The sequence below is a fragment of the Takifugu flavidus genome, chromosome 6 (assembly GCF_003711565.1).
Source record: "Takifugu flavidus isolate HTHZ2018 chromosome 6, ASM371156v2, whole genome shotgun sequence".
Classification (NCBI taxonomy): Eukaryota; Metazoa; Chordata; class Actinopteri; order Tetraodontiformes; family Tetraodontidae; genus Takifugu; species Takifugu flavidus.
In genome coordinates this window covers 6656816-6679411 of record NC_079525.1, presented here as the reverse complement: position 1 = coordinate 6679411, position 22596 = coordinate 6656816, and the positions used below count along the sequence as shown (strand labels likewise).

Sequence of the window (22596 nt, the reverse complement as noted above, 5' to 3'; positions counted from 1 at the left end):
TTGTAAACACACAAAAGAAACACGTAAAGATCACTTTATCAGTTCATTCCTCATCCAGGAATCCCTCGAATTCTTCTTCTTCGGTGTCCGAATTGAACAGTTGTGCGAATACGGCGTCCAACATGGCCGGCTCCGTCTCGTCAAAGTCGTCATCAGGGTCGGTGTCGCTGGTGTTGTCTGGCATTTCAGTGACAATCCCTGCCTTCCCGAAAGCTCGGACCACGGTCGATGCCCAGGCATTTACGATCCACTGGCAGATAGTGACGTATGACGCTCGGCGCCGTCTCCCCGTCTTGGTGAACGTGTGTTCGCCGTTGGTCATCCACCGCTCCCACGCAGTTCGCAGTCTAGCTTTGAATGCCCCGTTGACACCAATATCTAGCGGCTGCAGTTCCTTTGTTAATCCACTTCTTGCTTTGTTTCCTCGGAAGCTCCGCTGAGTCTTCTTTACCTGGCGCAGGTTGTCTTGTTGCTTCCTCCACTTCCGCACCATTGATTCGTTCACGTTAAATTCTCTTGCCGCTGCTATATTTCCGTGTTCAACTGCGTGACTGATAGTCTTCAGTTTGAACTCTGCGTCGTAAGCGCGTCTCTTGCAAGGAGCCATTTTGGGGTCTTTACAGACAGAAATGGTTTGGGACTGAATTTACTGCCGTTACCTCGGCCACGCCTACTGACTACGGTAGCCGCGATTAACCAATATTACCGTAATCCATACAAAAGGCGCTCCGGGTTAAAAGGCGCACCGTAGATTTTTTAGAAAATTCTAGGCTTTTAGGTGCGCCTTATAGTCGTGAAAATACGGTACATGAACTTCCAAAGAACACAGATCAATTATTTTTGGTCCGCAATTACTACTCCAACAAGGATTCCTCTGGCTCCCGGCAGGTTGAGCTTCGCGTGTTCTGGTCCTCTGGTACATCACAGCATATTGAGGAATATCTGTCATACCTGCATTTACACAATCTGACTTAGCAGCCGTTGTTAGCTGATGTTAGTTTACCTGGATTGGTGGCATCGCTAAAGTAGCACATTTCTTCCTTCTTGTAAAAGTTGGTTGTTCCTGTCGCTGTTGCCAATCTGGGGGCCCTGTTATATAAAGATAATTTTGCAATGAATTAGGTGAGCTGATTAGTTTTTCTCCACATGCTACTCTTCTTCTTTTGTCAGTCAAACATCTTTTTGTTGAAAACATGCAATACCGGTTCGTGAAGTAGCATTGTGTGTGGCACCTCCTTCAAAGGAGTGGTACACAGGTTGCAAGTGCATAGAGGAAGGTATTTTTAAGCACTCTGTGATCATGTCTCTGCTGTGTAGCACCTGGAAACACCTGAATCGCCATCACAATCCCCTACAATGCCAGCGGACTCTCTGTTTGTAAGTTCTTTTGCATTTGGATCAGTTATTGGTGTGCTAATTGGTGAGGGGCTGATTAGATTGGTACATGCACACTAACCCACTTTTCTGAAAATATATTAAACCAGTATTGAAACAGCAGTGAAAGGTCTTTTAAACGCCTTTGTCCTTTTGCAAAACTACAGTAACCTTGGAGACTTTGGACCTTGTTAAAAGTGAGAGGGATCTCATCCATGTTGGTGATGTGGCTGGGCGCGGTTATCTTGTCGCGGCAGTAGGTGCGGAAGATTGCCGCCCTCTCCTGGTAGTCTGCGGGCAGCCGCTGCGCAACAGTTGTCCTCGCGCGTATGGAGAGATGCCGCCGCCTCATAAAGCGAAAACACTAAGATTGCTCGATTGCCATTTTCAGCCGCATATTCAATGGCCCGCAGTTTAAAGTAAACCTCATTCATACGCGTCTCGCTTGACCGGCGCCATTTTAGGGGATCCTTACGCGTAGGTGTGCCGCTAATCGATGGGCGGAGTGTTTACCGTACCAAAGACGCACAGCAGATTTTGGAACTCAGTCCACACACAAGGCGCTCCATATTATAAGGCGCACCGTCGATTTTTGAGAAAATCTCAGTGTTTTAGGTGCGCCTTATAGTCGTGAAAATACGGTAGTCTACTCTGTTACTCTTGTTACATGTCTCTCTGCGTGCTAATTGTTAAATGGACAATGGTATGGGTGCCTTGAGCTCGATAAACAACCACTTAAAAGATACCTTTGGCGATTTTTTTAATGTATATATTTTTTTAGATTGTTGTTTTATACTTGTGTGTGTTTTAGTAAATGTTGTTTGAACTACTTATCTCTTTTCTTATCTCCTGTTGTGAGCACATGCATAGCTTCCCACACAACCGGTGCCTTATCCTCCACCTGGTGAGCATGTGAAATGTTCTCTTTTGAGAGCAAACATATTTTGCTTGATGTTGCTCCTGCAGCGGCCATAAATATTCCTTCATCCGTTCAAACTGAGGTCCCGCTGCACATCAGTGAGGATCTTTTGGTGTATTCGTTGAGTCAAAGTGGGTGAGGCTAAAGCAATTTATGATCAGAAGGAAAGCAAGATTGCAGTCTTGGTGCTGATATGGGGAGCTGGATCACGCTGTCCCTGGTCATGCCTGTGGTGCCCTGTAGATCAGCCTGGCCTTCGGGAACATTACCACCTTTTTGCTTTTTTGGAGAAACCTGTAAGGTCATTTTAGTGAATGCTTTTGTCCTTTAAAAAAACAAAACATTTTTCTCATTCCCTGATGGTCACATGGTTTTTCAAGCTTTGTTTATAAATTATGTTAATTTTCTGATTCCAGGATGAAAATGCGGCGGCACAGGGTTTTCTTGCTTTGCACGGTGGGCCTCTGTGTCATCTCCTTCCTCCACTACTACAAGGCCCTCCACTACGTGTCCCTGCTGCGTGAGCTCTCCGCCCCCTATCCCAACATTAAGTCCTTCATCATGGTCACTGGCTTCTTCTGGAGAGAGAAGGGCGCAGCTAGTACTCCTCTGAGTCCCAGCTCCCCCAATGAGGCTCCTCCCTTTCCAGGTCTTCGACAGCTGGATGGCAAAGCTAAGGTCATGGCCGGAGCTCAGGGAGGTGAAGGAGGACAGGGAGGGATGAGTCTGGTCAATGACGATGGGGATGGAATCATCAGTAGAGAAGGACTGGAGATAAGGTTGAATGAGGAGCCCGAACCCCCACATCCTTGGCAGAAACCGGAGGAGAACCAACGCAGAGACTCTCCAGATGGGCTAAGCTTTGAAGTAAGATCCTTTATTAGAATATTGCACAAATTGAAGGTAGTGTCTGAAAGACCAGGTCAGCTTTAGTTTCTAACTCTAAAATGCCAGTGCAATCCCAGAACACCTTTGGTTCTCCACATCATGGGGCAGTGACTGTAGAAACTATTGCTAGTCCGCCACTTTTTCCCCCGAACTAAAACGGTCACATTAAAAAACACCAGTTACGAGTGATTTCAAAAGAAAAAGAAAACCTGTTTCCTTTCTTTACAGGAAAGAGATGAAGACCACTTGAAGCGGCAAAAGCCCAACCCTGCAGGGCCAAATCATCGAGGGGACTCATTTGTGAGAAAAGAGAAGGTGGAGTTAAAAGACAGACAGCTAGACCCAATAGACATGATGGGAGACCACCACACCCGCCTTTACCATCTCCAAGATGACAAAACCCCTTACTTTGTTCGAACCAAAGCTGGAGCCCTATGTTTCAAGCAGGGCACCGAGGTGGCGGCCCCAAAGGAGTACTCCGCAAAAGCAGCGGGGTCTGTTGCCAACGGAGATGGGGATGGAGCTTCAGCCATGGTCGGCGGGCATCGGAAACCCCTGGAAGTGCAACAGCCCTCCTTAACTCCAAAAGCCAAATCCAGGTCCAGGGGCAACGGGAAGCGGTTGGTCAAGTGTGTGTGTCGGCCCGGCTGGCACGGACCTTATTGCGGAGTTCCAACAATGGTCTACCACTCCAATCTGCCCACCAAGGAACGACTGACACCCAGGGAGACCCCCCGGAGGGTGATCAACGCCATCAACATTAATCACGAGTTCGACCTGCTCCACGCACGCCTTCACGAACTCGCCGATGCCGTCGATCTCTTCCTCATTTGTGAATCTAACTTTACTGCATATGGAGACAAGCGGCCTCTAACGTAAGATATGTCCTTGTGGTGTGGGTGTGTAGGCTGATAGAGGGGTTGACTGATACGATACGTTAGGCTCCCGGAGCAATTTTACAGCAGGTTATAGCAACAGGCGACTCAATGTCATAAACATCACAAGATGTGGCTGTGTGAGAATGAGCCCCTTCAGCAGGCTGTTCACTTGAGAAAGGTCAGTCTCTTTGTGTAAAATAACCCACTTCTGTGGCATTTTTGTTCTCCAGTTTTCTCCAGCTTCTCTTCAACGGTACATATGATTACATCCGTCACAAAATTCTGTACGTGTTCCTCAACCACTTCCCCGAAGGTGGGCGGCAGGACGGCTGGATCGCTGACGACTACCTGCGTACATTTCTGACCCAGAATGGATTATCCAGGGTGGTGGGCGTACGGCCGGATGACGTCTTCGTCATTAACGACGCAGATGAGATCCCTGCACACGAGGGGCTCCTTTTCCTCAAGCTGTTTGATGGCTGGACAGAACCGTTCGCCATCCACATGCGAAAGGTACGCGTGACCTCATTTCAGCTTCGAAAGGGCAGCGACAAAAGCTGAAGGGAGACCAGGTTGGTGTTGAATGTTTTTCCCTTCTTCACTTCCAGTCACTGTATGGGTTCTTCTGGAAGCAGTTCGGCACTCTGGAGGTGGTGTCTGGCTGCACCGTGGGGATGCTTCAGAAGGTCTACGACAGCGACGGTATCAAACTACGCCGTCGGGAATACTACACCATGCCGGGGTTCCGTAAGTACGAAAATGAAACGGGCCACATCCTGGTGCAGTGGTCAGTGGGCAGCCCGATCCACTTCGCCGGGTGGCACTGCTCGTGGTGTTTCAAGCCCGAGGGGATTTATTTCAAGCTGGTGTCGGCACAGAACGGAGATTTCCCGCGGTGGGGCGACTATGAGGACAAGCGTGATCTCAACTACATCCGCGATCTGATTAGGACTGGGGGCTGGTTCGATGGCTCCCAGCAGGAATATCCTCCTGTGGATCCCAAAGAGCACATGTATGCTCCAAAGTACATACTGGAGAACGTTGTCAAGTACCACTACCTCCTGCAGAACCCCTACAGAAGAGTGGACACACAGAGTAAGCGTTAGGAAATGAAAGGAACTGGGCCAGATGGAGCCCTCCACACTGAGCTTTTGGAGTATAAAATGGTACAAACTTAACTAACTCTCACATTGGAGCGATGTTCCACCAGGCAGCGCTGATGTTGCAGGGATAGAAAGATCTCTTTCAAAAAAGTTGGTATTTTGTGGTAAAAAGGGAAGACTAACTTACATCCACCATGGCTTTGATTTCAAATGATGCAACCACTGGATAATAACAAGATTAATATTTTCCTCTTTCCTCCCTTTTCGCGGGAGAAGCTAAGCTATTTCTCTTATTTCCAACCTCACTGTCATCTCTTATTTTTACACTCCATCCAGTCGGCCTGCAGAGAAGAAGGGGCTGCGTCTAAGGAAACATTTCGCAGCTTTGTGAAACCTGCAGAGAAAAGACACTTGGAAGCAAAGGATGTTTTATGTTTGTGTGTTTACTAAAGTCTATGGACCAATGTTCCCACCTCACTCACCACCTTCAGATGTCTTCCTGGTATATTCATTGACCACCTTCTGGAAACAGATGCACTCTCAAAAGGCATTCTTTGCTCTCAGTATTCAAAATCATATTTAAACTCCACTGAAGCACCAGCAGCCGAAGGAACACAGAATCACTCGCTGGACGTTTCCCTAAACCATTCACATGCACCTTATACCTGTATTTGTGTTTATTAAAAACAAACACGTTGAAAGAAAAGTGTATGTCTGTCTGGGGGAAATATCAGCCAGTAGTTTCAGTAGTCATGATGGGGAAGAAAGTCAGAAGCCAGGACAGAAGAGGTAGGAAAGAGTAGAGATAAGCAGTGTTGAAACAGAAATGAAATGATGCCCTTTTCTTTTTCCACAGTGCTTCATGGTGTAAATGTTGAGTCTGACAGTGACAGCTCTGAATTTCTAATATTCCTTCAATCACGGCCGAGAGTTGAAATTTGTGCTGCTGTTCGCCTGAAGACAACAGTCCGATGGTCAAGACATCAGGTTGCTCAAAAGCAAAAGAATGCCGAAAAAGCCAGAATGGCGGGGGTGGGTTCAGTTCAGGCCAACACTGACTCCTGCCTGCCTGTAAAAGGTTCCTCCTCTTTCGATATCCTAAACTCTGAGAACAACTCTTGAAGTCTGTTTTTGGTTTTATGCCATCAAGTGTCTTTATGCTTCTACAATGTGGTGTTTGTCTTAGGCCATGACCACCCTCATCCAGATATTTACCCCCCCAACAGAAATCTCTGTGTGGACCGGAACAGGCCAGTCTCAGTATTAGTGCTGACAGGCTCTGAATTTACTCTTTCATTACTCATTTAACATTTGGTCTATTCTATTTTATACCATGTTTCCCTGTCAAAAACTCACTGGCCGTGCTGGGCGTGTGTCTATTTCCTGTTAATCCTCATAAGCATTCCGTTCCAGAGATAAAGGTGTTTTTCTCTTCTCTCCGCCTCATCTCTCTGCAGGACAGTAAGGCACAAAGATCATTTATCATCCCCAACATTCAGGCTTGAGTGCCTCTTTGCTTCCTTCGGCTGCCAACGTGGCTCCGTGCCGGAATCCTCACCTCGCTTGGCAGCAGTCGATAATGTGGACAATTTGGCAGATATGTTGTTCTCCGTCTGTGGCTGTCACGTTCCTGAGGACTCTGTCCACCGTAGACACTTTTCCTCAGCTTTTGCAGTGGTGTCCATCAACACGCCGTGACTGGGAAAAGCCGATTAGCCAAAAGGCAGCAGACAGTTGTTCCAGGTTTGTGGCGTTGCTGCTGCAGCTGTTGGGGGGGTTTGGGCTTGAGAAGCAAACCCGTATTCAATCTCAGAGGGACGGGAATCAGCCTTGAAATGTGACTTGACGTAATCAGGCAAATGTATTTTTGTTGTGATTTAGGTTCTGTTATGGGTTTGGTGAAAATGAGTTCCTTCTGCTTTACGTTGGGGTTTTAGGTCCGAAAGTGTTGTCAAGATGTCTGTTGCAGTCCTGTCCTGCTCCGTCTAAGCTCTCGCAAGAGGAAGTTTCTGTAGATTCTCATCTTTGACAGATTCCATGGAAAAAGTGGCGATCACAGCGTTCTCCTAAGGAGCAGAAACCCAGACAGCAAAGGCAGAAAACAAAAGACTAAAAAGTGTGTCACAGTTCAAAGGCAGCCAAGATTAAAGAGACAAATCCAGAAGGAGACCTCTGAGAAATAATACAGCGATTCAGCCGCTGTTTGTGATGACAGCCTTATTGGATGAGGCGTACTTATGACACGCGGGAGAGGAGGGAGCTAATAATCTGGACCAAATGGTTCTGATTTTTCACTTTGATGAGGGGGAGAAAGTCCAGGCTGCGAGGAAAATGAAAACCATCCGGATGAAGCGAGCGGCTCATCTCGTCCTGTGTGCAAAAACATTACATTGAAGCGGGATGGTGGCAGAAGAGATGTGATGTTAAATGATTGAAGAGGTGTGAGATCCTCCCCGCTGGCCTGTTAATGCATTTAAAATGTCCAAAAAAAGGTTTGTTCGAGGACATTTTAAAAGAGGGCAGCTTTGATATTTAAGGCCAGTGAGTCTGTCCACGCTAATAAAATAAGATATGGTGGCTTCTGGTAGCAGAACCAAGGGAATAAATCATGTTTAAGATGCATAAATGTAAGAGAGACGGAGCACTTCCTCCCCGAGCTACGGCCCAGCGCTGTCGTTCTTTTCAGTTATTAATAACAGTGAGACGAGGAGTCAGAAACCTCCAGAAGGACTCTGTAATTTTATCTGTCAGTGTTTTGTCTGCAGTAACACAAGTTTTCTAAGATTACACATGTGTGCGTGTATCGTGCACGCTCCAGCCCACCCCCACAATCATTTCTGGTCCACTATTAAAGCCTTACGTGCCGCCGCCACTCTGCCGCCCTGCCAGAGGCAGTGTGTGAGGAAAGGGTCACTTAGACAATAGCGATTTATTCTGTTTTGTGGCTCCTGCATGATCAGGAAGCGTGCACAATGTTACTGCACCGTGCACATCATTGTGCAAAGCAGCACACACTGTCTCTCTTGTAGCTGCAGCTGAGTGGAAGGAAGGAAGGAGGAAATAGGGAGTATGACACTGGAAACACTGACACAGGTTTACCCCAGTTGATAAAACTCCTCCTCCCTTTTTTCAAGCGGCCCAGATATCCTGTGATCATTCTTTCTACCAAAGAATAAACCAGAGAAATACTTCCTGTTAAACTCGTCGACTCCATGTTCTGTGGAGTTATTCCTGGGAAGAAATGCTAAAGTTGCGAAAAACCACAAAAGAATTTCCTGTGGATTCCAACGTAGGAGGCAGACATCTGGACACATCAAAGCAAAACATTCCGCTTGACTGGATACCATTAGGCTAACAATTTACAGCATGAAACAGGAAAAAGAAACTCATCACTGGATTCTGCTAAGAACTTTGTTTATGCTGATTTGGCCTATTTCTAAGACAAGCAGTTAGAAGCCATCCAGCTCTCGGGAGTCGTGAATACCCAAAGGTTGGATGGAATTTACACAGTCAAACTGGCTTTAATGTAGTAAAATTTATCAAAAAGTGGCTCTAAATTTGATTTACTAAAGAATCCGGTAGGTCCCCTTTGAGGGAGGCGTGCGGTTAGGAGAGGGAGCCGTTCAGGTGTCATTTCAGGACAGATTGTTGGCTCGGGGTGGGTGCAGGAGTGTTGGGAGACTGTCGCGGGAGCCCATATGTTGTGACGCTGCAGATCAAAAACAAGAGAGTCGGCGTGACGCCGCGGAGACAGATGGACACAGAGAGATGAGAGCTCAGGCACACTGGCCCGAGAGTGAAAGGTAGGGAATGAGTGTGGGTGTGTGTCTGCGGAGGAGCCGGCACAATACGGCTAAAATATGCACGCAATGTTGTCATCATCGCTTTTGAACTCCCACTGGCTTCAGTGGAGATCTCATGGAAGGGAAAATGCGTTACGGGAACAGCTGATGATATACACGTATGATGATATACATGTATGTGGCACCTCGATGCATCTCCTGCCATCTTTGCTGCGGGCCTCAGATTTAGCTCTGCATCGTGGACCTTCCATTTGCTGAGCGAGTAGCTTTATTACTGTTGTTTCCCTGGATGCGATCTTGTGCAGAGAACCCAGTATTCTGGATGTTGGGGTGGGGGGGCTTTAGCAGGGCTGTGCATTTAGAATGAGAGACGGGAGAGAAAACATCCTTACACTCGCCATTTCCCACATGTACCACCACTCTCAGGCTTTTTAAAAGGCCCTTTTTTATTTGTTTTCTTTTGCACTCGATGTTTTTGTCCTAGAATTTCGAATTTTTATGGCGGAGCTGTGAGAGTTGTTTTTTTTAGTTTTGACTTCATCTACTTGGCAGCTTGATATTTAATATCTTTACAAGGCTGTGTGTGTGTGTGTGTGTGTGTGTGTGTGTGTGTGTGTGTGTGTGTGTGTGTGTGTGTGTGTGTGAGTCAACCCACTCTCTTCTCCACCTGACTGGTCCTTTACGTCTGTTGATTCTGTGAAGTGGGTTTTATATTGTTGTTGTTTTTTTTAAAATGTTTCAGCCTAATTTTCTTTTCACACACACACACACACACACACAGGCACACACACACTCCTCCATCCAGCCATCCATCCGTGCAGGCAAAGAACAGTCAGTACACCCCCTGTTTTTAGCTGATTTATTTATTTTGACTCTGGTCTCGTGGACGTGTCCCCTGCTGGTCAAACACTCAGACTACTGTAGCTGCTCTGTTTGTGCTCTCACTGTTGTGTGAGAGCTGTGAAAGCTCACCATTAAAAAGAAAAAGGAAAAAAAAGTGCTTTGTTCAGCCTCTGAAATCAAGTTTGGGCCAGAGAAAATCCCAGCATATGGGTGAAAATCTGCCTTTTTGTGTCTTTTTTTTGTTTCAACAAAGTGATGCTACTCGTTTTCATAGTTCCCCCAAATTATACAACTGGCATTTTCTTCTCAGAAGTGCAGTTGTTGAATATATGTAGTCACCTGAAGCACCTCTGAGGCTTTTTCAATTGCGATGCATGCGGAAATGCACATAATCGTCCTGCCTGTCAAACTCTGGATTGCACCTTATTGTGGGGATGTTGTTTGTTCTTATAGTTAAATTTAGTACATAAACACATGTGGGTTGTGATATTTCATTTTTTTGAAAAAGGTGTTACCGTTTACCATGACATGTGTCTTAAGCACTGTTATTATTTGTTCATGAACAGCACATAAAGATCCTCAGAGTGAAGCTCAGGTCCCAGCTACAGGGACACTCTCCACAGATTCATCATTTATCAACTAATCTTCATCATAAATAGCTTGTCATAGGTCATGGTAAAGAGCCCCCTCCAGTACTGGGGAGGGAAAGACCCTGACCACAGGTCCCCCAGAGGTGTACTGCTTCAGTGGTAACTGTGGTACACACACACACACACACACACACGTTGACTGATTTAGGTTCACTAACAGGGACCTTTGCCAAGTTCATATCCGCTCTTCACTTTTCCACCATGTTGCCGTATTTATCAGATTTTTAAACCACCTTCTTTTATTAGGATTTACAGTCTGGGTTTGGGGGGGTTGTTGTTGTTTTTAAGTGTGTTTAAATATAACCAAAATTTAATTTTATTAATTCTACAACAAAGAAATATAATTTACTGTCTCCATCTTCCTTCGTGCACTGATAATGATTGTAACTGGTCACAAAGTTTTATTTTTTTATATCATTACGGGGGCTCTGATGATTTGTCTCTGGAACCATTTCTGAGTTTGTGCTGTTATATTTGCTGGTGGTCTCCGTCAGTGGCGCGAGAACGTGTGTAAACCGAATGTGTAGATGTGAGGGGGGGAGACAATCGCTCCCAGTGCATGTCACACTCCTGCCTGCGTTCATCACGGCGCCAGTGCGTTCAGGTGTGCACTTTCTTCCACGTCTGTTCAGCCAAACCAGTGAAAGAGAGAAAGAGGAGGAGGAGGACAACACCCCACGGCGGGCGCTCTCCCCTCAGGTGGAAGTAAAACACACAATACTTTTCTTTTTCTCTCCTCTGCAGGGTCACAAAGAGTGTAAATTTCTAAGTTAATTGAAATTGATGAAAACAGAATCTTATTTGTTCTCTATATGAATGGCTGTATGTTAACCATGAACAAAAAGTTCTATGACAAAGACATATAATAAATTAATTTTAAATGAAGTTTGCGGTCAGTGTTTGTGTTAGCTGGGGTGAAAGGGGGGGATTTGCAGACTCTGTCCCTCCAACCACTAGAGAGCAGCACTGCAGCACACATGGGTGCACCATAAGGACGCGTCAGAGTCTTCAGAAAAAAAGTCGTTTTGCGCTGCTTCACATCCAAACATCTGTTGAATGTCTGCATTTGCATCAGCCACAGTCATCCAGGGTGTGACAGCGTCAATCACATTTGGCGTGGTGCGTACCACGGTCGATCTCTGGGTGTGAAGTGGAGGTGGGGTGGCCCTGGAGCCCATCGAGAGATGCAGTAAATGCAAGCAGCTGCAGACTAGGGAACAGAGATATACAAAGAGGCAATTTTTGCACGGTTAAACACTCTAATGTCCCATCAGACCTAATAAGGAATTAGGTCCTGTAAAAATTGTAAAATGGGGAGTCTCCAACTCAAGACAATCATCTTCAACAGGTTTACACTGTTTGCTCATTTCATCAGAGTGCCAATAATTCATGAGTTCTGAGACCTCCACCTCATCCATTGTCAGAATCAAACATCTTAGTGGCTTTTGGGGGGAAAGACACAAGAGTAAGATGAATAAAATCTTGTTACAGCAGGTTTTTAACTTAGTTTAAGTCCAATTTTAGAGCTGTGCAACAGCTGTAAGGCATAAAGGAAGTTTATTAAATCATGAGACAAATGCAAACTAGCTACTGATGCACATTAATCTACCTTGCATCACTTTGGCTCCTTTCATATTTTTTTGTTTCCATCAGCAACCAGCCAGAGGCAATCGATAAATTTATTCCCTACAGCTTTCAGCGAGCTCTTTGTTTCTTTTATAATTGCTAATGGCAGCATTAGCATTTCAGCAGCATTCCTCCTTTAAATTAACAAGTTGCTCCCTGACTTGTGTTGGCACATATGGAAAACTGATTTAAAATGTCAGTTGAAAAGTAGCCTAGAACTGAGGCAGGAAACGGCGACACGCTAAGAATGAACAGAGCTGCCCCTGCAGGAAACACAGCAAGGGGATCCGACCTGCAGCGTTCTGGTAAGCTGGCCCTGCAGGAAACACAGCAAGGGGATCCGACCTGCAGCGTTCTGGTACCTCTGCATCCAATACAATGATGAAAGTGTCTGTCACCACTCCAGACTTTAGCATTCAGCTATTTCTCCTCTGAGTGAGAATTAAAAGGACGCCCAGCTGTTAAAAAAAGACCAAATGATAATTAGTCTAAACTGATTACAATGCGTGACCCAAAGTACACGTGTTGACTAATGAACACACTTAACATTTAGCTGTAATTAAGGCAGCAACAACCTACGCAAATACTGATTTTCACATGGAAAAGTGAGTCCCCCTGACGTAATAAGATGAAGCTGCCGAGTCTTATATATTTATCTTTATTCTGCAAATATAAGGATGTTGATTTGTGTGGTAATGCGGCTCGCTTGTGGCTGTTTTTCCCATCGTAGAAGGAGCGGCAGCTGGAGGCATCGCAGTGAAGAGAAAAACAATTTAATGTATTCAAATATACAGGAGGATGAATAAAGCATCGTTCGCTTTTGTGTTTGTTGACTTCCCATCAAACTGGAGCGCTCCGCTTCACTCCCAGCCTGTGTTCCTGTCATCTCCCATCTTCATCGCCATGGCACCGACTGCTCTGCCTGCTTCTAAATATGATTACGTTTGTGTTCCTCTGCCTCCCGCAGTGCCTGTGCATCTTTTTTTCCTGTGAAGTTTAGATGGAATGACACCAAAATAGAAGATAAATCCAGGCTGCTGGGGGACGGAGACCTGTGTTGTGTGTGTGTGTGTGTGTGTGTGAGCAACAGGGATGGGACATGCCTCCCCTCCTGCAGATGGAAGACTCTGGGGGGCTGCAGCAGAGCCAGATTTGCTGTGATTACTGATGACCTCTGGCCCAGTAGACGGGTTAGCTTCTGTATGATGATGGAGGTGCGTGTGTGTATTTTGGTACAGTTATTTCTGAGGCAGGGCGGGGTCGGCACGCTGCTCTATCATTTTCCAGCACAGAGGAGAGCAATGCAGCCAGAAAGGTTGGGGGGGTGTGTGCACGTTAAATGAATGCAGGCAGGAGTGCAGGGGTGGGAGCTCAGCACAGAAAAATGTGAGTTTCTCCAACCCAGATCAAAAGGTGAAACATTTGAAACAAACATGCTGAGTTTTTATAAACTTATTTGCTCAAATAACACATTGGTGCTTCTCCTAATCAGACATGATCATATGCTACAATGGGAACTAAGCTCGTTTTTCTGCTCAGTTAGTTTCCCTTGGTTGTTGCTTGTAGGTCGAACTTCCCTTCGGTCAACATCCATTTGACACTCAGAGAATGCAATTTTAAATATTTCCTTGCGTCTGACTCCACCTGCATTTCATTAACAAACAATTGAAATGTGGATTTATTTGGTGTGATATTTCGCCACAAAAGTCACATTTTAGGAATTGAGTCATTACATTTGAACTTATTGGGTCAATAAAAGGAGATAGTTTGGAGTTGTCTCCTCACAGGTTAGACCAGGGGTGGGCAAACATTTTGATTTGTGGGCCACAATGGGTTCTAACATTTGACAAAGGGGCCGGACCAGGAGCAGATGGATGGATGGAGTGCTTTGGTAACCTCATTGGAGAAAAAATACACATCTTGGGATATGGAGAAAACGTGCTTTAATTTCAAATGAAAATGAAGAGAAGCATTACAACAAAATATCTGACTTTGGAATGAGTCTTAAAACACTTAAAATCAAATGAATAAAATGTGCCTTTTTAAAAAAAATTAATAACCATTTCTATTTTAAAGCACTGAAAGTTCTGTTATCCTTCAGGATATCACCATCACTCTCCTCCTGACTGTCTTTTTTCTAGTGGGAAAACACCAGAATTGCAGTGAAAATTTAACATTAACAAGGTTTATTCATTTAATTGTTCAAGTTTGGCGGGCCGGATTAAAACGTTTAACGGGCCGCGTGTGGCCCCCGGGCCTTAGTTTGCCCATGCCTGGGTTAGACAAACTCATCACCGTGCATCTCCCGTCACGGCCGTCATCTGTCAGTTCACACCTGACGGCAACAGCAAAGTTCCTGATACGTGCGCATTCACCTCCACAGCACCAACGCAGGGCGGCAGTTGAAGCACCTGCTGTGCTGCCTCCAGTCATGATGGAGGTCTATCAGCCGTTGACAACCAAAGAGCTCCTTTATCCAGCCAGAAGCAAGAAAAGGTGACAGCTTAATGAGGTGAGCGAAGGCACTTGCACGGCACAGAAAACATGCATTTGTTTGATTATGGTAAGATGACATGAGCGGAAAGTGGTTTGCTTTGGCAGATTCAGAGGGATCGCAACCTCATAGCTATTATCGGTTATTCAATTCTGTTAAATTCTGTTTAAAGACAATTTAATGTTTGCTTTATCAAAGGATATTGGTTCTAAAATCCTGAATCCTAAAAGAAGACTGTATAAACTGAGTATAAATGTGGTCCAGTTGGTTCTAGTTTGCTCTTAGCTAGAGGGAGAGCAACAATGTTTTAAGAGGAGACAACGGCACCTCCAGCTGTTAATATTGTTAGCATTGTTAGCAGAGGCGCTAAGAACACAGCAGGTGAGAAAACGTAACAGGAAACCTTTTCTACAGGCAGAAGTTTCACAGAGTGAGCTCGCTGCAGCTCCATTAGCTGACATGTCACTCTTAAAGATCCTGCAGGTTGTCTAAGAGGTGAGGGAGCTGCGTCTCAGCCTGCCTCTCTGCTGCATTTCTCTCTAGATGGGGAAACCAGAGCCTGTTAGCTTTTCTTTTTTATAGGGGTGTTGTTTTGTTATTTTATTGGGCGATCTGGACCAGTAAAGGATTTATATCTCCGTGTCCTCCTCCTTCGCTCTTCGGTCTTTTCTCTTTGTGACAGATGAGCGTGGTCAGAGGTCACATGGTTGTGATCAGGCTTCAGGACTTTCTTGTTCCAGTTACCAGCCTTGAGATCTGCTGTCAGCTGCAGGGCTCAGCCTTCAAGACCTAAATAAATCAGTCTTTTAACAGTCTTCAGTGTCTTAGAACATCGAAAGTTTAATTTCTGAGTTGAAGTTGACTCAGTTACATAACTGCAGATGTGCAGGGAGAATGCTGAGAGGTCTGAGAGGACTGACGCTGTCTGCTTATTTCCACAACGCATCTTAAATGCATGTTAAATGTGAGCAAACTGAGCTTTCTTTGGCTTAATCTTCCATCGCCGACCTAAATGGCCCAAAATGAGGCATAATTGTGATGCTGGAAATGTGATTTTTATAGCTAATCTGCGTGTAATTTTTCGTGAAAGTTGAGCGTTTCCACATTTTCTGGTGAGGCAAGTGTTGAATAGCCCTTCGGGTGGAGAGAACATATGCTTAAATATTTGCAGATGAAAACGCCCTCCAGGGGCCTCGACGTGCCCTGATGACAGCCTTCCAAAAACAGCTCAGGGGGCCAACAGAAGAATGTGGTTTACCCATACAGACACCTGAACTAAATCTATCTCTTCACTGGCAAATGGCTTCTGGATGATGTCTACATGGTCCAGGAACCTGGTCCGGACAGTTTCATTACACACTTCCTCCATTATTTTTACATTATTTGCACCTGATTGTGGTCAAATAATGAAAGAAAGAAAACTGCAGTTTTTAAGACTCATTTAGCTGGTGTCGCCCTGTTGGAACACTGGGACAACATCCAGGAAACTCTTCAGAAAATCTTCTTTGTTTCCCACAAGAGCTTTTGAGATCTCTACTCAAGGCTTAAAGTATTTACAACACCGCGGTCTGCTTTTCCTGCTGCCAGGCTCCCCAAGGATGGAATTACAGCTAATAGGAGAGATATGGCCCAACAGATGGAGCTGGCATGCTCCTGTCTCTGTGAGTTTCAGAGTCAGTTTGTCTGTTTGTTGCAGAGTTAACCAGCTTTGCAGACTTAATCCTCAAATTTTATTTATTATTTATTTTTATTTTTTTGCCTTCGTGGGCTAGAGTGTCGCAGTTGAAAGGCCTTGTGTTGAGCTGGATGCTGCAATTCTTTCACAAATTAGAAAGCTGACAAAATGTGCAAAACATTTATTTTATCCAAAAAAAAGAGGGTCTTTGGTGCCGAGCAAAGAGAAATCTTTACAACCACAAATCCATCTATGCAGGACTGTTAGAACACGGACAAAAACTGCTCTGCAGCTTAAAGTATGTGGTTCCACTGTGGCTTCCTGCAGTTCTCATGAATGATCTTCACCTTGATATGTTTGGCTTTGCTGAATCCTAACAATGAACCGGTGAGGGTTTTAGTGGTACAGCTCTGACCAGATGATCCAGAACTTGTGAGCAGCACCTGTAGCCGGCAGAAGAGACTTCCCAAAAGTCCTTTCTGCTGCAACCTTTGATAGACTTTCCTTCAACATCATCCTGTGGACAATCTTCCGACTCCATACGCTCCCGTACACGAGGCAGCTAATGGGATCAGTGTGTTTCAGAAGATCGCATCTGTTCTTGGGGTGAGTGTTTTTTATTTTATTTCTGTGGACAGTTTTTCTGTACTTCCAATCTGATTGTGCTTCCCTGAATAAATAAACTGTTAATGCAGGGAATCGAATGCAGATGTGCGATCACAGGACGCCGCTCCACCTCTGTTGCTGGAGGCTGGGGAAAAGCTGATTTTGCTAGTTGTACGAGTCAATCAGAGAATTTGTGAAATAACCATGGCAACAAACCAATCAGATCGCTGCGCCCCACCGCCGCAGGTGCACCGTGCCCTTGGCAGAAGAACCGTGTTTATTTTGGCCACTCACGTCTCCCCCCTTGTCTTCGACACCAGTGGGTCTGAATCAAAAACACACCCAAACACTCCCAGGGGGACACCAGGTTGGCGTGGACATGCGCTGGTCATGAGGGAGAATTGCTTTTGGCAGCGAGTTTGCAGCACCAATGGATCAGATCCCTGATGATGGGCGGAAGGTGGACACCAACGCAAGTCCCAGCGACGCAGACTGGTCCAAAACATCAGTCAGAAGGTTTTTTTTATTCCTGAATAACGGAAAATTCTTTTAAACGGTCCCTGATGCAGGAAGTAAAGCAGCAGATCATAGAAGCAGGAAAGAAAATCAACTTTGTACAAAAATGTATTTGTAGTGCAAAGGAAGTAATTAAGCATTCCTTCCTAATTGTGTGCTCTGCTGCTTTTCCTTTGGCCCTTTTGTGATTTTGGCATTGAAGAAACACGTAACGATTCTCTCCACTCTGAGAGGAATTAATAATAAGCACCAAATGTTAATGTCCGCTCCAGTTTTTTTTCTTCTTGGCAAAAAAGCTGAATCGGCAGTAAATACACCGTCTTTCACTGGACACTCGGTGCCACCAGGTATCCGTTGAAGGTGATGTAAACATCCACGTCATCGCTGTAAACCGCATTTTCCCTCTCGCGCTTGTAAAGCCGAACCCAGACCTCGTCGTTCAGGGCCAGATCCATCATGACGCTCTGGCTCTGCATGATGGAGCGCTCGCTGGGCTGCGCGTACAGGATCACCTGCTCTTTGTCGTTGTGCATCAGGTGGAGGTAGGTTTCCTTGAAATTCCAGGTGTGGATGTTGACATTGAAGAAGTAGATGCCCGGCACGTAGCAGTAGAATTTTCCCTTGAACATGTTGAAGTGCTCGTGGACGTTGACGAAGACCGTGTCGAACACCAGCGCCTGGTAGTACTCCACGCTGTGGAGGGACTTGCGCCGTCCCACAGAGAAGGAAGAGTGAGGGATTTTGCAGGGGTCTCCAGGGGCCCCCACCTGGCCTTTGCTGCCTTTAGACCCAGGGGGTCCTCGGGCACCTGGAGGTCCTTCTAGCCCAGGTTTTCCAGGTGTGCCCTTGTCCCCTTTGTCTCCTTTATCGCCTGCATGGATAAAGAAAAGCACAAGTAAAAAGATGCAAAACCATTTTCATCTCAATATTTTCTTCTATAACCAGGAAGAACTGCAATAGACATTCCCTCCTTCCTTCCTTCCCTCCCTCCCTTCTTAATTCCTTCCTTCCTGGTTGTGTTCTGTTATTCTGTCACACAAACTGAACTCCAGGATTTTAAATTTAGATCTGAGGTGACAGCAGGCTTTTAAAATGATGGATGAGCTTGTCGTACATCCTCCTGTCACCGCTGCTGAATGAAATGTTAGTGGCTGGGGAAGATTCTTACTGCCGCCTTCAGATGTAAACAAACTGGATTGTCACTGCTCATTTAGCTACTCCATGAACAAGAATAGGAGAAGGAGGGACAACAGAAGGAAACAAAGATGGAGAGAATATTTTCCACACTGCTTTCTTCCTCTGCAACCTGCAACCTTGGGTCCTCCTGGATATAGAAGCCACGTTTTTGAGGCCTTGAAAAGGTTCCAAAGGCAAAGTGACTGTTGAAAGGGAGCATTTCAAGGTATGGGTTTGTCTCAGGCCCGGATGAGCAGGTTTCTATTGTAGTTTATGCAGCGAGATCATGTTATGTTCTCTATATTTGTGTCCCCGGTAGCCGCGAACAGCTCCCCCAATTACAAGAGTAATTACAATGAGTAGTCTGTAGGCTTGGAGCTTTTTTAATGAGCAATGACTAACAGGCAGAGACAGGGAGAAAATTGCATCCTGTACCGTAAATGTTTGACCATTATTATTGCCACAGCATTTATAATGAACTGACGAACCGACAAATAAGCGAGCGGACAGAGCAGATCTGACAGAAACCTTTAGTGACGTGATTAACAACAGGAAAATCTGCTTAACAGGAGGGTGAAGGAGATAAAGCACCTTCCTAAAAACATTGCATTACAAAGACATGGACTTGGGTGTGTGCACACTCCTTAAATATCCAGAAGTGTGTGTGCACTTGGACCGTTCCTGCCTAAAACAAGAAGAAACAGCCTCTCCAGCCTGAATAGCTGAGGGTTTCCATGCGGGTTGGAGCAGATTTGGCTTGGTCAAGTACCAGAGGAGTCCAGGGTGGAGGGCAGAATGATGACACATCATCTGGACTGAGCTACTCTCTCAGCCAAGAGGCCTCTCATATTAGACGCAGATGTTCTAGATGTGACTGCGCGGTTTGGGGATGTTAGTAACAGATTTCGATCAGTTGTTTTTCTGTCCTGACTCACTGAGCCCAAACATATAAGAACAACAAATCAGGAAACAGGGAGTCTGAACATGTGCATCCATTTGGAAAATAACGGACCCTTAGTCCTGGTTCTGGCTACCTTTGAGGATTGTCATGTTGATGACGGTGCGGACCTCGGGGATCTGGTACTGCGCCGCGGCGGCTGGGGACTCCTGGAAGTCACAGCATCGCCTGCAGATTCTGGATGGGGGTCTGGATGGAGAGGGCACGCAGCAAAGCAGTGGGAAGAGCACAAGCAGCCTCAAACACACATTCAACATGGCGACGGGACCTGGATTGGAACAAATACAAGCATGTTCAAACTGATTTGGTTTGGTTTTGACAAAAGGACACTTGCAGTGTTTAAATACTATCATAAGTTTTCCTTTTGATCAAGGAAAAGTCCGGTGAATCGAGCATTAGCCTACTGTAAAAACCATCAGTCAGTGTTCATCCTGGCTGTTCAACCCTTTGTTTGGGCTGTATTTTCCACTTTCTCTTAGCCAAATGTGATCTGGCTCTGATTCTATAGTCTGGGTCCAGATCAGTCTTCGTATTTGGATGCAACTCCGAAACTAATGGATGTGTGTGTTCATGTGTGTGTTCATACTTTTAGCAATGCAGAACGGTTTGTGTTAGCTAGATATTTTAGCTGTAAATCTCAGTCACACTGTAGGGATCCACTATAATCCGCCAAGTATAGACTTTTCATATGGAATCCATGTAACTTGAATGGAATACGTGAAAAAAAATCTGCTTACTGTCACAATTGAACACATATTGAGCAGATCTCATCTTGCCCCTGAACCAGAGGCACATGTGCAGAATGAATCTATGCATAGTTCTGATTAAACCTCATGCACACTGTCCTCTAGATTAGCATTTTTATGAGAACAGATGCCCCATAATCAGTAAAGTTTTGCTTTCTTTGTTTGGGGGGGGGGGTGTACAGCAAGTTTATCAGGATTTGTTTGCAGGAAACAGCTGCTGAGAGCTGTGGGAAGCAAGTGATGAGGCACGGAGCAGTGAGGGAGAATAACTTTCCTGCATTCCCCAAAGCTTTGGGTTTCTTTATGCTCTCCCACATTTAGAGCTCCCTGCAAGCCACTTTCTATCCTTCTGCCCCCTCCATCCTGAGATCAGTGGGAGGTTCTCTGGGGCCTTAACAGGAGGCGATGGGCTGCGACAAACGGGAACACTGGCACAATATTTTACGACTATTGACAATAAAAATCAATCAAGACAGTAATTGTGTCAATATTAATGACTGCTGCTGCAAGCCAGATGCCTGAAGTTAGACAAGAAATCCTTGAAACGTCAATAAATTATGTGATTTCTATAATCATCTGCAATGACTGCAACAGCTCTCCGGGCATGTATGGTAAACCTAAACTGGGATTCTCCTACACATGGAGCTCCTCAGTTAAGGGAAAACTCCAGCTTTAGTTTTCAGTTCAGAGCTTGTTTTTGCAGCCCGAGTCCTTGGCTTCATATCAAATTGCACATTCTTGTGAAAGCAGCGAGTTCTTTATGTTGTGCAGCTGTATGGATAGTAAAACAGCAGGCAAAGTGGCAATTAAGCATTAAAACAACACAAGTGTGCAAGTTTAGTTGTGTAATGCACTTTGTGAGAATTTTCTAAGAAGTCCATCTTTAAAGTTGGCCAGTTTCAAGAAATCCCTCAAAGTGTCTGGAGATTTACATTAAATTTGTCTCCCACAACTGCTGCAAGGAAAAGGCCTCCTGTCAGATAATTCCTGATGCGTTCTTGCTGACGGTGCGCGAGTTCATTGCATCATAAGTTACCTCACTGACCTTGACCCCCTCCTCACCTAAACAACCGCGACGACCCCGGCGGAGCAGCACACATGGGCGAGCTGCTGCGCGCACCGACCTGACACACAGCAACAATGCTTAAAATGAACCACAGTAATGGATGCATGTCAGCAGCCACGTCTACAAAGCACGCCAAACACTGAAGCATCAGTTTGGCTCGCAGATAAGAGAGAGACAGAGAGAGAGAGAGAGAGAGAGAGGCACATCAAATTATGAAACCATTAAGTCAGAAAGTGATCGTGCACGCCAATATCAGCTGTAACTTAAAAATTAAAACCAACAATCTGCTGAGTTAGCACATTCAGAACTTTTTTTTCTCCTCCAACACATCTATGCAGGCACGCTGAAGCCGGCTGCTCCTCAAGCTCCCTCTTTGGTAATCTGAGAATTACGCAGCGGAATTACGCCAAGACGTTGTTGACATGTGTCAGAGAGTCCGGAGGTTTTTCTTACCTGATGAGGTTTCAGAGGAGGACAAAAGGCGACTGCTGGTGTCAGGCTGAGAGAGGAGGAACTACTGAGGAGCAAACTGGCTCTCTGCTCTATCCTCCCTCCCTCTGTGGCCCCAGCACATACACGTACACACAGTCTTGCACAGCTGTCTTTGTAGGGCCTTTACACTGACTTCCTCCCATTTCCAGACATTTACAGCCCCATTTCCCAGCTTCATTTTCACACTTTGGTTTAATGCTGAAGTTAAGGAGTTCAAAATATCCTCCAGACCACAAAATAAAAATGGTTCCCCCAGGCTGTCACCCCTCAGCCAGGTCTGCTGTGCCCTCAGGGAGCTAAATACAGCACAGGAAACTTTCATCCAAATACATATTGAGGTCAGCCATCCCTCATGCGCCCGCCTTCTTTTCTCATTTTGCTTAATTGTGTCAGTGAGTCACATTCCCCCACGGCGTTCCAGTTCTGAAAGTCAAAAGTAACTGGGCTGCATTCCGTCTTAGTGTCTGCAGAGTTTGGCTTGACCGAAGTAGGGTGGGACTTCCTCACCAACCTGCATGAAAATCCACCCACGATGCAGCAGTTTAGGGGTTTCTGATGTCATTCGTACAGTTGCTGGAGTTTAGATAATTAAGTACTTCCTGTTAACAGTTCGTATTCTGTTCCTTTTAGCTGAAAGTAACAATTTTCCACTTTGTTATGCTTTTGTCCAGATGTAGCAGAACAAGCAGCCAGACTGACATCTGGGAGTCTCCATCTGCATTTGAGCCACTGAGCCAACTGGATTTCAGACCTGAACCCTTACGGACGGTGTCGTGGCCACTC

The 22596-nt window shown here is 45.6% G+C and overlaps 2 protein-coding genes across 5 annotated transcripts in view; one reads left to right on the top strand and one right to left on the bottom strand.

Moving 5' to 3' along the window:
- The window catches only part of mgat3b (beta-1,4-mannosyl-glycoprotein 4-beta-N-acetylglucosaminyltransferase b), a 34908-nt gene extending 23565 nt beyond the window's left edge, over positions 1-11343 (top strand). For 2 of the 3 annotated variants that reach the window (XM_057036484.1, XM_057036485.1), the window contains exons 2-5: positions 2710-3160; positions 3410-4056; positions 4290-4572; positions 4668-11343. In XM_057036484.1, coding sequence (XP_056892464.1) covers positions 2710-3160; positions 3410-4056; positions 4290-4572; positions 4668-5165 — 1879 coding nt within the window. In that variant the 3' untranslated portion in view covers positions 5166-11343. Of the gene's footprint in view, positions 1-1317; positions 1378-2709; positions 3161-3409; positions 4057-4289; positions 4573-4667 lie in introns of those variants that run through there. The other variant, XM_057036486.1, reaches the window with a different exon arrangement.
- A 5076-nt stretch (positions 11344-16419) lies between these two features.
- Positions 16420-22052, bottom strand: c1qtnf6b (C1q and TNF related 6b). Of its 2 annotated transcripts, none has more exons than XM_057036491.1 (3): positions 21775-22052; positions 19586-19777; positions 16420-18246 (listed from the first exon to the last, which is right to left on the bottom strand). In XM_057036491.1, the coding sequence occupies exons 2-3, from the start codon at positions 19764-19766 to the stop codon at positions 17699-17701; spliced, it is 729 nt and encodes a 242-aa protein (XP_056892471.1). In that variant the 5' UTR covers positions 19767-19777; positions 21775-22052; the 3' UTR covers positions 16420-17698. The 2 variants fall into 2 exon arrangements, with proteins under 2 accessions (XP_056892471.1, XP_056892472.1); XM_057036492.1 differs by lacking the exon at positions 21775-22052 and adding an exon at positions 21318-21727.
- Positions 22053-22596: the final 544 nt, after the last annotated feature.

What these genes read in the sequence shown, in the direction of transcription:
- c1qtnf6b (XM_057036491.1), bottom strand. Translation starts at nt 19,766, where the DNA reads ATGTTGAATGTGTGTTTGAGGCTGCTTGTGCTCTTCCCACTGCTTTGC. An exon ending in CAACATGACAATCCTCAAAG is followed by an intron (nt 18,247 to 19,585) that starts GTAGCCAGAACC and finishes TTATCCATGCAG; the next exon opens with GCGATAAAGGAGACAAAGGG.